The 15,200-nt window shown below is 47.9% G+C and overlaps 1 protein-coding gene across 1 annotated transcript; it reads right to left on the bottom strand.

Annotated features, from left to right (window-relative positions):
- Positions 1–2,591: 2,591 nt before the first annotated feature.
- LOC125945691 (putative nuclease HARBI1) lies at positions 2,592–10,319 on the bottom strand. Its single transcript, XM_049667933.1, has 4 exons — positions 10,162–10,319; positions 4,601–4,904; positions 3,850–3,988; positions 2,592–3,579 (listed from the first exon to the last, which is right to left on the bottom strand). The coding sequence occupies exons 1-4, from the start codon at positions 10,317–10,319 to the stop codon at positions 3,071–3,073; spliced, it is 1,110 nt and encodes a 369-aa protein (XP_049523890.1). The 3' UTR covers positions 2,592–3,070.
- Between the last annotated feature and the right edge of the window lie 4,881 nt (positions 10,320–15,200).

Here is a 15,200-nt window from a genome sequence, read left to right as displayed (position 1 = left end):
ACAATAATGCTTTATTCATTTCATATAACTTTCTTATAACGGTTCCACTGTGGATATGACTTTAATGCTCACAGCTACACTGAAAAAAAAAACCTTATTTTAACTTTTTATTGCAGAGAGGGCGACTAGGTTGTGTAGCAATGATCACGCGCGAATGTATGCACTGGACCATTGCACTGCAGCCTTGTATATTACATCCAGGGGAAACAAATTATGCACGTAGACCCGTTAGCATAAGTATACATACCACACGGTCGATGAAAGCAACTACAATTTCTCCCTAATTAACCTGCATAACCTAACAAGGAGGAAATGGGCTGTGTCGCGGAATCCCTGGTCTGTACACTTTTGCTCGTGGGTGTACGTCGTGGGAAACCTTGATCTTCGAGTATTGAAAGTAAATGTAATGGCCCTGTTCAAAACAAAAATTGCATTGCGCAAATGTGTGTCCACATTACATGAACGCTTAAACGTTGAGGCAAGCCTTAGTCTAACTACGCATATCTTTGAGCACTTTTTTGTTAAGCTTTGCATGGTATTGCTATTGTGTAGCTGCACATGGGTGCATGTGATGTGTACTTTAGTGAATAAAACGATAAAATTTATTCGTGAGGCTTTTGTTTCACAAATATTGTAACTCTTTGCACCTTTTACACTAAAGGTTCTGCAGGACCTCGCGACTGGTGTCCGGGCGCTCACCGATGCTATAGCTCAGCAGGCTGCTGACATCGCTCAGGTGGGAGACACCTTGCTCCGCCAAACTCTGGCCCAGGAACGCCTGGCTACTGCTGCAGAGCGACAAGTGCAGCAGAATGACATGATGCTGCAGGAACTCCGCACCTTGACTAGGATGGCCCCAGCATTGTTAGTACTGTTGCATCAGTCGCTTGGAAATGCGGTCAGCAGTCAGAGAAATGCGCCATAAATATGTAAAGCAAAATGGCTTTCTTCGCTTGTACCATTGGCATGTAGTGTGCCAAGCAGTTTTTTGTTCCTAAAGGAAACTTGTTTTCATCTAGTCTTGACAGTGTGTGCAAGCGAAGCTGCATTGTTTTGTTGGCCGAGAACATGTGCCGCACACAGTAATGGGGTCACAAAGGTTTAAACTCGCAATGACGACGTGTAGGGCTTACTGCTGCTGCGGTATCCTACCTCATGTTTTGCATCTGACTGTGATAAGACTTCAGTATCTATTGCTGCAGTATCCCACTGCATGCTTCATATTCAACTGTGATGCGACGTGGACATGTATTGCTGCGGTATCCTACCTCATGTTTTGCATCTGACTGTGATAAGACTTCAGTATCTATTGCTGCAGTATCCCACTGCATGCTTCATATTCAACTGTGATGCGACGTGTACATGTATTGCTGCGGTATCCTACCTCATGTTTTACATCTGACTGTGATAAGACTTCAGTATCTATTGCTACAGTATCCCACTGCAGGCGTAATGCTCAACTGTGAAACGACTTCAATATCTCTTGCCGAGGTATCCTACGACATGATGCATACTCGACTGTGATGTGGATTTATAGCTTTACCAACTCTTAATACTAGGGTGGTTCATGTGGGAGTATAATGTATTCAGTCCATGGCCTGTGCTGTGGTTGCAACAGAGCAAATTTATTTGTAATACATCAGTCTTATGCCATTATATGTACAATAAAGAAGCAATAAAGTTTACAGAACAACATTCCATGCTCTTCAATATATTTTCACAATGCTCAATCTTTTTCAGTGTACTTCAGACACATCGAAAGTACAGCAGCGGCCACCACCTACGGTAGCACGGTGGTCAGTGACCACATAACCCAACAAGCCAGTTGGGGACAGTTATGCAAATGAGCTAGGTTCGCAATTCACTGGGAGCACTTGTTGCATATTGCGAGTGGGCAGAGCCTGCCAAACGGGAACCAGTTATTAAAGCGAGGGTTCCTTCAACTCTCCTGCCAGTGCTGCTGGCTGTGTTGCCTTGATTCTGTGGGTAGTGGTGCATGGACCATTCTTAGTTGGTGGAGCGATTTGTCTGGTTAATTCCGATTACGAGACTCTTGCTGCCTATTAAATAGGTGTGGGGTTACCGGCACCTTGCAACCTTCTTAGACAAGCCGCCCCAAGCTGCATGAAACAGTACTAATAGGTATGTGATGCCCTTAGATGGCCGGGGACACATACGCGTCTTCATCCAACTGAAAAGATGGGGTAACCCGTGGAACTTCTTTCGTGATTGGCAAACGGTCTTCCAATTAATTGATCCCCTTGAACGAGGTATTCCCAGTAAGCGAGAGTCATAAGCTCGCGTTGATTACTTTCCTGCCCTTCGTAGACACCGCACGTCACTACTGCCAACTGAATGATTTAGTCAGGTCTTCGGAGCGATGTCTGTTGTCAAGATGAGCAAACACTTCATTGGACTTGGAATAGACTGGAAAAACTTTATTTAGGTCCTGCAGGACGCGCTTAGGTCATTTCTGCATTGTCTTGTCGTGACGGTCTCTCGTAGTGATTCCGCTGTCGTCATGCCCACGACTTTGAGAAAGTCAGCTATGCACAAACATTCACTGAGTCATCTTGCTACCACTGCCACGTTTGCATCGTCAATGAATCACCGTCGTGCCTTCTCCGCGGTACTGTTGATTTCGTCGTAGTGATTTTACTGTTTGTCACGCCTTCGTCTTTATTCAATCATCGTCACGCAGTCACCTTCATGCCATAAGGGTTGTTCCGTCGTTGTAACACATGGCATGTGCACGATCGAGTGCGTCAAGTTTATGTTGAGCGAGGCAGTTCCAAGGAAAAATGTCTCCAACTGTGCCATGTAACCTCTATTTGCAAAATGTTGCCTGCATGGATAGTGTTCTTCGCTAACATCAATGCAAGCGGCACCATCTACAAGAGCTAAAGAGATTGTCGAAGCACATTGAATTTCGCAGACTTTCCATTATTCTCCAGTGGCACATGTTGTCAATGAATGTTTGCCAAAAGGCTAACACAAAGCCTAGAAAACTCGGGGGAATATTATTGCTAATTGGCACACACCCCGTTGGAGACGTGAACAATATGTGCATTCATGTTTGCCGCCGCCTCATTTGCCGGCGCATCCGTCTTCGCACGCTCTGCAAATATGCAATGTGAAGATTGCGAGGCAACCTGAACATGTTAATTATTGCAGAGCGAGCCTGCTTGGCGCTCTCGAACAAAGCGCGTGGAGGCGGCACCACTTGTGCCAAGGGCAGCGATGGGGCCTGTGGTGGCTGCACTTGTCTTGTTGCTGCATCACTCGTACAGCTTGTGTCGTCATCTTCAGGATCATCTGGCAGCGGATCCCCTGCCTGGAGACAGAGGTTGTGAAGCGCAGCACACGCCGCCACAATGGTGGCTGCTTTGCGGGGTGAGTAGTGCAGCGTACGGTACCTCTGCAGGCACCTAAAACGGCTTTTTAGGATGCCTATGCATCTTTCAGCCGCATTCCTGACGACGGCGTGTGCTTCATTGTAGCGCCCCTCTGCTGTCAGCCGTGTCGGGTGTCCGGGCACAGGAGTGAGAAGCCAGGGCTCCAGAGGGTACCCCGAATCTCCTGCATTTACAAAAAATGTTTTGAGATGTCAATGATTCATTGTGCGAAATTTTGATAGGAACCGCTGCAAACAGAAAAAAAATGTATTGCAGCACAGAAATGCCTGGCTGATGCAGGGTATAAATGAAAGGTAAACAAACGCATTGCTAACTAATAGTGTGTCTTCCGCATGGCATAAAGTTCCTATTTGTAGATTAATATGAAAAATCCTGTTCGTATTGAACCTACACAACACATAAGGGAAATGTGAACTATCATTGCTACACTTACCAAGCAAAAACTCCTCGTCATTCAGGAGGCCACACGTCAGGCGGCGGCGCAATGCTGAGTGCCTCCAGACGAAGGAATCGTGGCATGATCCTGGCATCCGAGGGTCTATGGCCACGATCCTTAGGTCCGCATCACACACCTGGGAGAGGGAGTCAAACGGTCTCTTCAGCGTTCACCTTCTGTTGCCCATTGCTTAAGGATGATAACACGTATAAACAGAGTGCTTTACCGAACGCTGCTTGCACGGATATGTGCATTTCAAAGTAAATGCCGAAATACACTAGTGATCAGATATGCTAGCCTGTGTGGAATTCCTACGCATTCGTAAAGATACGCTAAAGCATGTATCCATCATTTTCACATTAACGTGCACAAGCCGCATCACATGCCACTTCACTATGTAGTTACTGATACCACACAGGCTACACACTGCTACCACGGAAGCTACACAGCTACTCGTCAGGAATTGACGTCCGTACACGACCATAAACGCATTATTTAGATAGCATTGACCGTAATATCAGCAACATTTGAACCGCAAACAAGTTCGGGTATGCTACATTTCTAGCTATGCGACAGGGGGTTATTTTCCCCGCGCCTTTTTGAAGCCTAAGAAACATCGTTCGTCTCGCACCATCCATGGGGACTCGACACCACGCAACTAATTTCGCGTCACAGGTGCTCTTTGTATACTTTAAATGGACCCGCTAACGATTCAGACCAAGGACTGTGTTTGAAATTGTTTACTTACCACCATGCAATTCAAAGCGTAAAATCCCTTGCGGCTCCAGTACGCCTCGGTTTCCGCGGGGCTCATTTTTCGCGGCCGGACGATGGCAATTAGTGTTCCGTCAACACAGCCGACGACCCCAGGGAGCTTGCCACGTTCAAGGAAGCGTTGCTTGACCGCCACCTTTTCTGTGTCCGTCGGAAACTTCACCCATCCCTTTGCTTTGCCGACCGTTGCAATGGCTTCAGCAACGGAAAAAATTACGCGGCTAACTGAGGGCTGGGACAGGGCGACAGTTTCCTCGTTGGCCACGGACTGCTGGAAACTTCCAGTCGCAAAAAAAAAACGCAACGCACAGAGCACTTTTGTCACAGTGTCAATGCCACTAGCGCGTTGCGGCCCCAACACACACTCAAGTTCCTCGCACAGGCGGAGCACTGTCTCTTTCGAGAGTCGGAATTGTCGCCTGAATTCCTCGTCCGTCATCTCAAAGGCCTCTTGTCGGTGTCGACAGTCGTCGCTGTCTCTCACACAGGCTCGCTAAAAGCGCGAGAACAGGCGCCACAGACACCGGACACGCTGCCATTTTGCTCTGAGTGCCGCGATCTCGCCCGTGCACACGGCACGCACAGGCTCTGCACACGGCACAGCGCGCTTCGGATCAGACCGAAGCAGCGCGCGCGGCTTCGCTTCGTAGCAGACGACAAATTCAGTTTCCGCGTGATTGACATGTGCGTGACGTCATCAAAAAATGCGTTCACGCCCTGAGGCGATGGCGTCACCCAGGCGGCGACCAATCGCTGCACGCAAACCGAAGCCTTCGAAAACCGAAGCGTTACAGAATACGGCCCCTAGTTCTCTGGTCGAAACCTGCCCAGCCGCCGTCAGAGGCACCGCCTGCACCACGGGCCTGCACTCACGGACACCGCGCGCGTTCGGCGCGAACGCGGGGTAACGCGGATGGCGTCGGCAGCAGCTCTACGTTTTGCGCGTTATCCGAAAGGGCGCGCCGCACTGAAACACCTTCCCTTATTGCCTCTCCTCCTCCCCCCAGTGCGCGCCCTCTCATTGCTCCCCTCCGCCCCAAGCGCGCCTCTCCTCTGCTGGTCATGTGACCTGCCCTCCTCCCGGCTCGGCTCTCATCCTCTTCTGGTCACTTGACCTGCGTGTTGCAGGACAGACGGCAAAGGTTCTACTAAGAACAGCTCCGCTGTTCAAAATTCGAACGGGTGCAGAGAAAGGCATTTCGCGTCATTTACAATAACTTCTCCCTTACCTCAGTAGCAGAACCTTTAAAGCAAGCCAACTTGCCTGCGCTATCGCATTTCTCGACTAAGATTCTTATATCAGCTTGCAAATGCACATTACAATATTAACGTATTTGATATATTCACATTTTCCGCTGGGTATGCCACAAGACAGAGGCATCAGCTAACAATTACGTCATACCCCACAAAAAAGAATTCTTTGAAACATCCATATTTCCTAGGACTGATTGAATAGAATAACTTGACTAATATCGAAGTTACTCAGCCTACGTCATCCTCATTTTCTGCTAACCTCTGCGGACTTGATTACAAGCTCAAATATGACCTTCTTCATTACTTTTCTTTTTGCCGCGTGTTATTTAAAACCGATGTTGTTTCTACAAGCGATTTATTCCGTCTTGCTTTGTTTTGTTGCCTGAATTTGTACACTGATATATTGTACTTTCAGGCAGCTAAAATTTGTAAATAAAAATTATGTTGCGTGACGAACGCGCAAATCTTGACATCGCGAGAGGTAGCACTTGGGTGACGCGTGGGCGCAATTCACAGGACTCACTGAAGACAGACCTCCGCTTTTCCGCGCTGTGTTTGCTCATGCGGTATCGGTGGACGCGCTCGCCGCATGCCTTATCGATGGCATTATCGGTGAATAGAGGCCGCGCCCTACTCTTGGGCAATCTCGTAGCGATCGTCGCAGCAGAACACTTTGCTTTCGCCATACCCTCCTCCTCCACTTTCCGCCTCAAGGTTCCGTTGCACCCTCCTCCTCCGCTTTCGTCCTCGCGCTATCTTCGCTATCGCCGTCTTTCGTCCCCTGCTCCACTCCGCGCTAACACTTTCATCTTTCGCTGTGCTCGTTCGCTCGGTCACACGTAGGACGCCGAGTGACGCTAACGCACAACGCAGGAGCGGGCGCTTAAGAGCTTCGCTGTAAAACTTTAAAACTTTACAACTATCAATGCTTCTTATCCTTTCATATGGCAGTTGACCTCTGCTTTGGTGGATGTGCAAACGTAACAGTCGATCACTCGTAGCTGTCTCTCCAAGAGGTAAATGTCGTCCAACTGATACCGTGCAATGCCAGTACCATAGTGGGAAGCGTCAGTGTTCGGCTCGAATAGCTTTGAGAAATCCGGCATTCTCAGCACCGGCTCAGAGGACATGATTTTAACGAGCTTTTAATACGTCTCTTCCTAGGCATTACTCCTTACAATTGAGTCCTTTCTGGGTCAGCAATATAACACACTTTCACTTCGGGACGTAGTTTTTACGAATATTGTAAAACATCCAGCAAGACCCTAGAGCATTCGAAGAGATTGCACAACAGACATCTCGGGTAGATTGTAGATTCGCTTGACGGATTCTTCCTTGATGGGGCATAAGTCGGCGCATGGTTTGCGATAAGAAAAATATAGGCACATAGCCAATGATAGGTACATACCCAATGACCCAAGTTGCAGAGAGGTTCATTGAAGAACGGCACATATCCAGTAAATTCATGTCGCAGCTCACTGATGCGTTAGCGGGAAAGACCTTCATTTAAAAGTGGCACAAGCCTGCTATAGCGCCGGGATGCTGCCCTTGAATCACCCTTGTGATGGATGTTTGAGTCCGCGCAGCGTCAAATAAATTTGAGGGATGTCTTTTTCGTAATTGTAGAGCTGCACATACCTATTGGTACATACCAAGGGACCCAAGTTAATATCACAGAAATACACTGAAGATCAGCACAGACTGAGTGGCACATACTCAGTGGTCCAATTGGGCGTCAAAGAGTTGCTTTCATACAGCGGTGCCTACCTAATCCCGCATCTACAGTGAGCCATTTCAGCATGAACGCTACTCTGAAGGGAGGGACGTATGTAAACATGGATGCATACTCAGTGACCCAGGTACGCGCAAGGAATGGTGAGATACAAACATACCTATATATATATTCTCAAGGTGTTTCTCTGGCAGAGCTCGGAACAGCACAACGACGACGGGCAGGGCAGTCACAGTTTCCAAGCGCGAGAGCCGTTGCTGAGCGACAGCGCTCGGCCCACTAGCGTCTCTCTTCTTCGCTACAATATATATATATATATATATATATATATATATATATATTGTAGTGGGGAATATGCATGTAGGCGCCGTGGGCATTGCCATCGTTTCGGCGCGAGACACGAGCTCGAGCTATGGATGCCAACAGCTAGGACTGTGCCTACAAAGCCACTTGCGATCCCTCGGACGAGCCTCAATAAATCCCCCTTTCATTTGGTGGAGGTGCTGGGTAACCTCGAAAACTGGAACTCCGAAGCCGGACGCTACCCACTGCTACGACCATGCCTGACGACACCGCCCAGGAAGATACACCTCAGCCTCCAGCGGTCATCGTTTCTGGTGTGTTGCGCCAGCGTGATCCTGCCGTCTTTAGCGGCACCGATGATCATGACGTGGAGGATTGGTTGTCATCGTACGAGCTGGTAAGCCGGCACAATAAGTGGGACGACGCCAGCAAGTTGCATAACGTGTTGTTTTACCTTACCGGCGTCGCGAACCTCTGGTTCCGAAACCACGAACACGATTTCACCACATGGACTGCATTCAAGACCAGTTTTGCAGAAATGTTCGGGCGTCCCGCTGTGCGCAAGCTTCGCGCTGAACAACGCCTACGTGGGCGCGCGCAACTTCAATTCAATTCAAGTTTATTTGTCCTGAATTCTTACAGGATCGGGAGCAGAGGCTAAAGGCTATATAGCCTGACATGGGGCCTCTGCTCCTAAATACAGTTTGGCACGCAGGCCGCTGAGCATCTCAATGTGACGCAGGTGTCTTCAGAAATAAAACAATAACACAACAAAATTTAGCATGGTCTTGTTACACAATTTCAGAGAAAACATTAGAAAAGAACTTCTTCACAAAAGCTTCATCTCAAAAGAAACTTCATCAATACACAATGTCAAATAAAGCATAAGAAAAGAAACTACACACATAACTCAAATTGATAGATAGGATGTAACAAATCAAGCACAGAAACTTTAAGAAGCATACTCAATATCATGGTTCTTTAGGATGGACTTGATAATAGTGTTCGAAGGTATGGGATTGAAATCTATGAGACCGTGTAAACGATTTAACATTGTGGGTATTTGATACTGAACATGTTGCTTGCCATAATTTGTCCTTAATGCTGGGATTTTCCGGCGTTGCTGACGCATGGTATAATGAGTATTGTCAGGCGGGTTCTGAAGACACTGTGGCTTGTTTTGTTTAACCCATTGCAGAAGTTTGAAGTGATACAGTTTTGTTACCGTTAGTATTGCGTATTTTTCAAGGAGTGGTTTAGTTTTCAAGTCCCTGATAATACCATGGTACTGCTCGAATGCTCGCAAAACTCTTTTTTGAAGAACTAGTAATTTTTGATAGTTTGTTTGAGTATTAGTACCCCATACCAAGATACCGATGTCATTTTAAAGTAGAAAAGGGCATAATATAATTCTATTTGTAACCACTTTGGTAAGACTGGGCTGAGCTTATATAAACATCCAACGGTTTTACTGAGTTCTACCGTTCACGGTGAAACGTTCACCAGCTATATCGAAGATGTCATTGACCTGTGTAGGCGGGTGAATTCGTCAATGGCTGAACAGGACAAGATAAAACACATTAATGAAAGGGGGATTTATTGAGGCTCGTCCGAGGGATCGCAAGTGGCTTTGTAGGCACAGTCCTAGCTGTTGGCATCCGTAGCTCGAGCTCGGGTCTCGCGCCGAAGCGATGGCGCCTATACCACGGCGCCTACATGCATATTCCCCACTACAATATATATATATATTGTGCGATCGGCGACTGGATTCTTCCGTAAGTGCAGCGTTAAGAAGGGGTAACTAGTGCGTCTCCATCGGTTACCTTGCTGGATGTGACAGCTACAACGTGTTCGTCACCAGGGTGCAGGACGTAGTCTGCAGCAACAGCCACGTTCAAGATGGAGGGTCACAACTCCAGAATAGGTGCATTCGTGGTAGCTGTGATGTGGACGACGTTCTCCCAACATGATATAACAGCAGAGGTAGAATGCAGGAAATCGCAACCGAGAATAAGTTTATGGATGCACGCGGATAGCACAATTATCTAAATTTGGTGACGAATGCAGTCGATCAAAACATGAGCCGTACATTTTACGTCAGGGTGAATGAGTACGTTATTAGCGCCACGAAAAACGGGTGCAAGCCTCGGCTTGCATCCAGCTGCCGCGAACGGCAGTAACGCGATATGTGGCCCCGTATACCGGAGTAAAAGCAGACCGGATGACGTGGACGCCACTGAGGATACGAAGGTGCAGCAGGTGCACTGGCACCCATAGAGGCCAAATGGCCGCAGGTAATGTCAGGCGGCCCAGATGGGACAGTGGCAGGTGGTATTGCAGCGGCATCCGCGTATGTGGGCATCGGGAACGCTGCTGGGCCAACAGGCGTTGTCGGTGTCGTCATGGCTGCTAACTCCTGCTTCACAAGGTTCGAATGTTGGAGATGGGGCAGAAACAACAGTGGATCGCCTCTGTTGCTGCTCCTGAAGTTCTTCGCGAATAATATTGTGGATAAGAGCGCGTAAATCAGAATGAGGTGACAGGGGAAGGTCGCTCTCATGGTGAAGCCTGAAGTTTGTCGAAGCGGTGGCAGGTCGATGTAATTACTTGAAGTGAGGTAGGATTTTAAACATCTAAGGCGTTGTATGCGGTAGAAGCAATGCCTTTAAGAATGTGATGAATGCGTTCGGCTTCCGTCATTTTAATGTTGGCGCGGTGGCATAGAGCCAGAACATCTCCGATGTGCGATGTATATGGCTCTTGTGGAAGTTGAACACGCGCAGCGAGCTTCTGTTTGGCGACTTCTGAACGACCAGATGAAGACGCGATGATATGCCGCAAGCTGGTGGTAAACGCTGACCAGTCAGCGATGTCAGTTTCATGGTTAAAATTTGACGTCTTCGCAATGCCGGTCAGATAGAACACGACGTTAGTCAACTTCTGTTGTCAGTTCACCCATTGTCCGAACTCACGCGGTTGTAATTGTCGAGCCAGTCGTCGACGTCATCCCCGTAGAGACCTCCAAAGACTGGTGGATTACGCTGAGGGCTAGTAATGGTGCACGATGTCAGTGCAGCCGATGTCGTGGGTGTGGTAGCGTTAAGGGTAGCGATAGTGCCAGCGACCGATGTAGGGGAGGGGGGGGGCTGTAAGGGTGGCTGGGGGCAGGCGGCGCCGGGAACATAGCTCCACGTAGGGCAGGAACGCAGGAAGACGTCGGGATCTGGACGCGCCTTCACCACTGTGAAAGACGGAAGACGACCAGGACAGGCAGCACTGGCAGACCCGTTTATTCCGCAGACAAGGCCCAGGCTCAAGCACGAAGAACAGGAATGAGGATGGCTATATGCAAATGAGAAAATGAGAAGGATAGCGTACGTTATATTTGCTTACAATATATATATATATATATATATATATATATATATATATATGATGTGGAGGACTGGCTGGACGACTACGAGCAAGTTCCGCTAATCGTAGGGACGACTCCCTCAACCTCCGCCACGTCTCCTTCTACCTGACCGGTGTGGCGAAGATATGGTTCTTTAACCAGGACATAGACTTTACTGACTGGGCTGCCTTCAAGCAGCACATCTCCTCTAAGAATTTGGTACACCGGCGGTTCGTTCTGTGATCGCAAAGAAAACTCTCGATACTCGCCAACAGCAGCCAGGCGAATGTTATACATCATATATCGATGATGTTCCTGCGCTTTGCCGTCGTGTGAGTTCATCTATGTCAGTGTCAATGTGCGCCACGTTCTGGAAGGCTCTAGATCAGTCGCCCTTAGTGCCCTTGCAATCAAGAACCCCGCTACAATCGCTGACATCGTCACCACGTGTCAGTGCCTGGACGAACTTGAGTCTGTTCGCCTTCAGCCAGACGTAGGTGAATATTCTTCTATGGCGGACCCACATGTGCCTATCATGATAAGAGCAATTTGTGTGGGCATTTATTACGCGCGTCTTCGTCACATCTGTATTACCACCATCATTCTACGTTGCTCGATCCTCAAATCAGTTCTGTGTGATTATCAACATCGGGTGTGCGCCTTTGCTGATTCGCTGCCGAGTAATCCGGTGGAATAAACGTCGTGCCAACAGAGACGTCATACGTGGTTGAGGTGCTGGGTACTCCAGCAGTCAGGGCAGCCAGATGGCTCGATGAATGCGCGGGCGGCATGGACGGGATGTTCACTGGAAGCGTGGAAGCAACCGACGCCTACGTTGTTAGCGGCACCGTTTAGTTGACGTTGCTTGGAGGCGTGGCAGCAACTTCCGCGTACACTGGTAGGGGACGAGAGACGGAGGGTTGCAGGCGCGCAGAGCCGGTCAAGGACGCCAGTTCATCCCTGATGACGTCACGCAAGGCCACGCCTGAAGGCGGACTGGGGCATACCGACGGTGACGACAAACCCATCAATTGTAATTTTTCGCGTGTCAATTCCTCGCACGGAGCACCTAGCACCCTCTACCACCCGCCTTGGCGCCCGTCAGGTCCAACGTATGATTACTGCGGTTATCGCGGCCACATTTCACCTTTCTGCCGCAAGCGCCAGCAGGAAGAGCGTCAGTGGTACGACATGTCTGAATGCAACTTTTCCAGTGGAGCATCTTCCCAAAGCCGGCATTCCTCTTCACCTCCGCTCCGTTCTACATCTCCGCCCACAACGACTGAAGACCGAAGCACTTACCGTTCAGCCAGACGCCACACCCCTACGCCGTTCCGCTGTTCCACGTCTTACACAACTCTAACGTTTGTCCGCAAAACAAAGCGAAGCAGTTGTTGGTGGATAAACCGCATACGTCAACAGGACTGAAATTCTCCCAGCGCGCCCGTCTAATATGCTTTAGGTGCTTGTCCAGGGGCTGCCCATCGATGCTTTGATGGACACAGGTGCGACAATTTCCGCTATCCATGCTGATTTATGTTCCCGCCTCAGGAAAGTCATGGCGCCATACGATGGACCGACACGAGCTGCAGCCCAAGGGGTCTCTGTTCGTCCTTCCGCTCTTTGTACTGCCTGTGTACTGATCGATGATATCCTGCATCATATACAATTAGCTGTGCTGTCCCCGTGCGCTCATCAACTTATTTTAGGGTGTGATTTTCACGCTTCTGCTTCTGCGGCTATTTGTTGTGGGCAACGCGTCGTGCATCTTACGGACACCGACTACTTACTTACGGAAGACTCTTAAACACCGTTGCGCCTGACCGCTGCGGAAGTTACCGAACTGCTTACCGGCCGACATCAAATTGTTATCATAATGTCAAACGATATGGACAATGGTGACATCTTGGTCTTTTACCCTTCCCGTTGCCTGCATAAAGGCATTGGTTTTGCAACAGGTGTGGTTTGATTTCACACTGGCTTGGCGCTTGTCACCGCCATGAACGCTACAACGGAGAAAATTGTCCTTCTGCAAGGCGCCACAGTGGCTTGCGCGGCCGACCCAGGGCCTGTATGCGTCGGGCCCCTTAAACCTGTTTTGCAAAGACCCTTCTACTAGTGATACCGCTTCTCCCTCCGCTCTCACTGCAGCTATCAGTAGTGACTTGCCACCTTCACAGATTCAGCAGCTGCTTGCTTTGTTGCACAAACATGCAAATTCTTTAGAGAACAAACTGGCTTCAGGAAGGGATATTCCACCATGGATAATATTCATGGTGAATATTCATTCATCTTTCCATTCATCAGTGAAGGGAGCAAGTGAAAAGAGCTTTGTTTTTGCTCTGTCTTTGAACAGGTGTCGATAACGAGTGCCGGTAGTTTATTTATGCAAGCTCAAGAATTTCACTCCCGGGCACATACCGCGAGAAAGATACGAGTGGATTGTAAATCTGATCTAGGCATGGCTTGTTGTCCTCATAACTCAAAACAGCTGTTCACTTTCGAAAGCATCACCAGGCCTCATTTTAGGAAGGTTGTCCCCCTCAGAATTAGTCGACAATCCAGATGTGTCCGTCGTAATAACCCTATTTTGCTTTAAAAAAAGTTGTAAACCTCCTTGTCTTCTACTTTGCCCACATACGAGACATTTTCATGATAAAATCAAGAAACTTTTTTGTCCGCCTCATTAAGGGGAAACCATCCGGATGAACAGGCTTTCGTAGCCGGCTGAGACAAACCAGTCTTTATCCGAAAGCCTCAAAAGTAAAGAGCCTGCTGTGTACGAGGACTCCATATCATCCTCTCTTATACCCGGTGACCACTTCCGATGAAACGAAGGACAAAGTTTATACATGCTATATACAAATTTAGTGTAGCCAAAATAGCTGATGAAGAATCACGCGTAACTGCCCATTAAATGTCATGTTCTCCATTCATTCATTCATTTCTATGAAGCCGCTTGTGACAGTATTATTGCAAAACATTGTATGTGCATCCTAACTCTCATACGACACTCAAAAAACAAGATAAGCATAATCGAAAATAGACTCCTGAAAGCAAATATTTTTTTGCAGCTTTAGTAACCAGTTCTCGACTCCTTGGTGCTCAATTCAATTTCTTTGGATGATGCAAATAAGGGCTATTTCCAGTAATAAAAATATGTGCATGTTCCATAAAGCTCATTTCTGTCATTTTTATTTCAGAAAAACCACATTGCATGTTATGGGGATTTGTTGAGACTGGTAGTGAGTTAGAAGAAAGCGAATGCGCCAAGGATATGGAGCGTTGCGCGGATATGTACACCGTCTGGGAAAACAAAAATGCTGATCCATGTGTGCAATTTGACATCGAGGAGCAAAGAAGAGAAAAGAAAGCACGGGAAGATGAGGGAAGTGTATTATAGGTGGGTGCTATCCTGGGGGTGTTTTAACGTCTCCTGACTGTTGTATTGCCTCTACTGATGCTGAAATAAAGTGGGTTAAATTCAATTGAATTGCCATGGCACAATGCTATTACGTCCGTCGAATTTTTAAGGTTGTGATGGTAAACAACGACCAAAGCCCTTGAAGATATTGAGGACGGCCAATACCTGCCCGCACTGTTTCTTTCAATTCTGCCGCACATTTTACTGAAGCCCTCATTCGAGATCTCTTCTTTCTCTTTCCCTCGATTTCACAATTAATGGAGACACTGCAAGTGGAACACAGCAGTCGAATATCTTGCGGGATGATCGACTTAGTGCGGCAAGGTGTTCTGGTAAATTAGTGCTTCGCAATTCATGCAGAAATCATAGAGTAATTATATGGTAAGAAGGCAAGAATGAAATTCGCAGCGTACGCATGCAATATAGAAAAGAAATAAGTTTCAAATAAAATAAAATAAACATATAAT

The sequence above is a fragment of the Dermacentor silvarum genome, chromosome 5, assembly GCF_013339745.2.
Source record: "Dermacentor silvarum isolate Dsil-2018 chromosome 5, BIME_Dsil_1.4, whole genome shotgun sequence".
Classification (NCBI taxonomy): domain Eukaryota; kingdom Metazoa; phylum Arthropoda; class Arachnida; order Ixodida; family Ixodidae; genus Dermacentor; species Dermacentor silvarum.
This window is presented reverse-complemented; position numbering and strand designations above follow the sequence as displayed.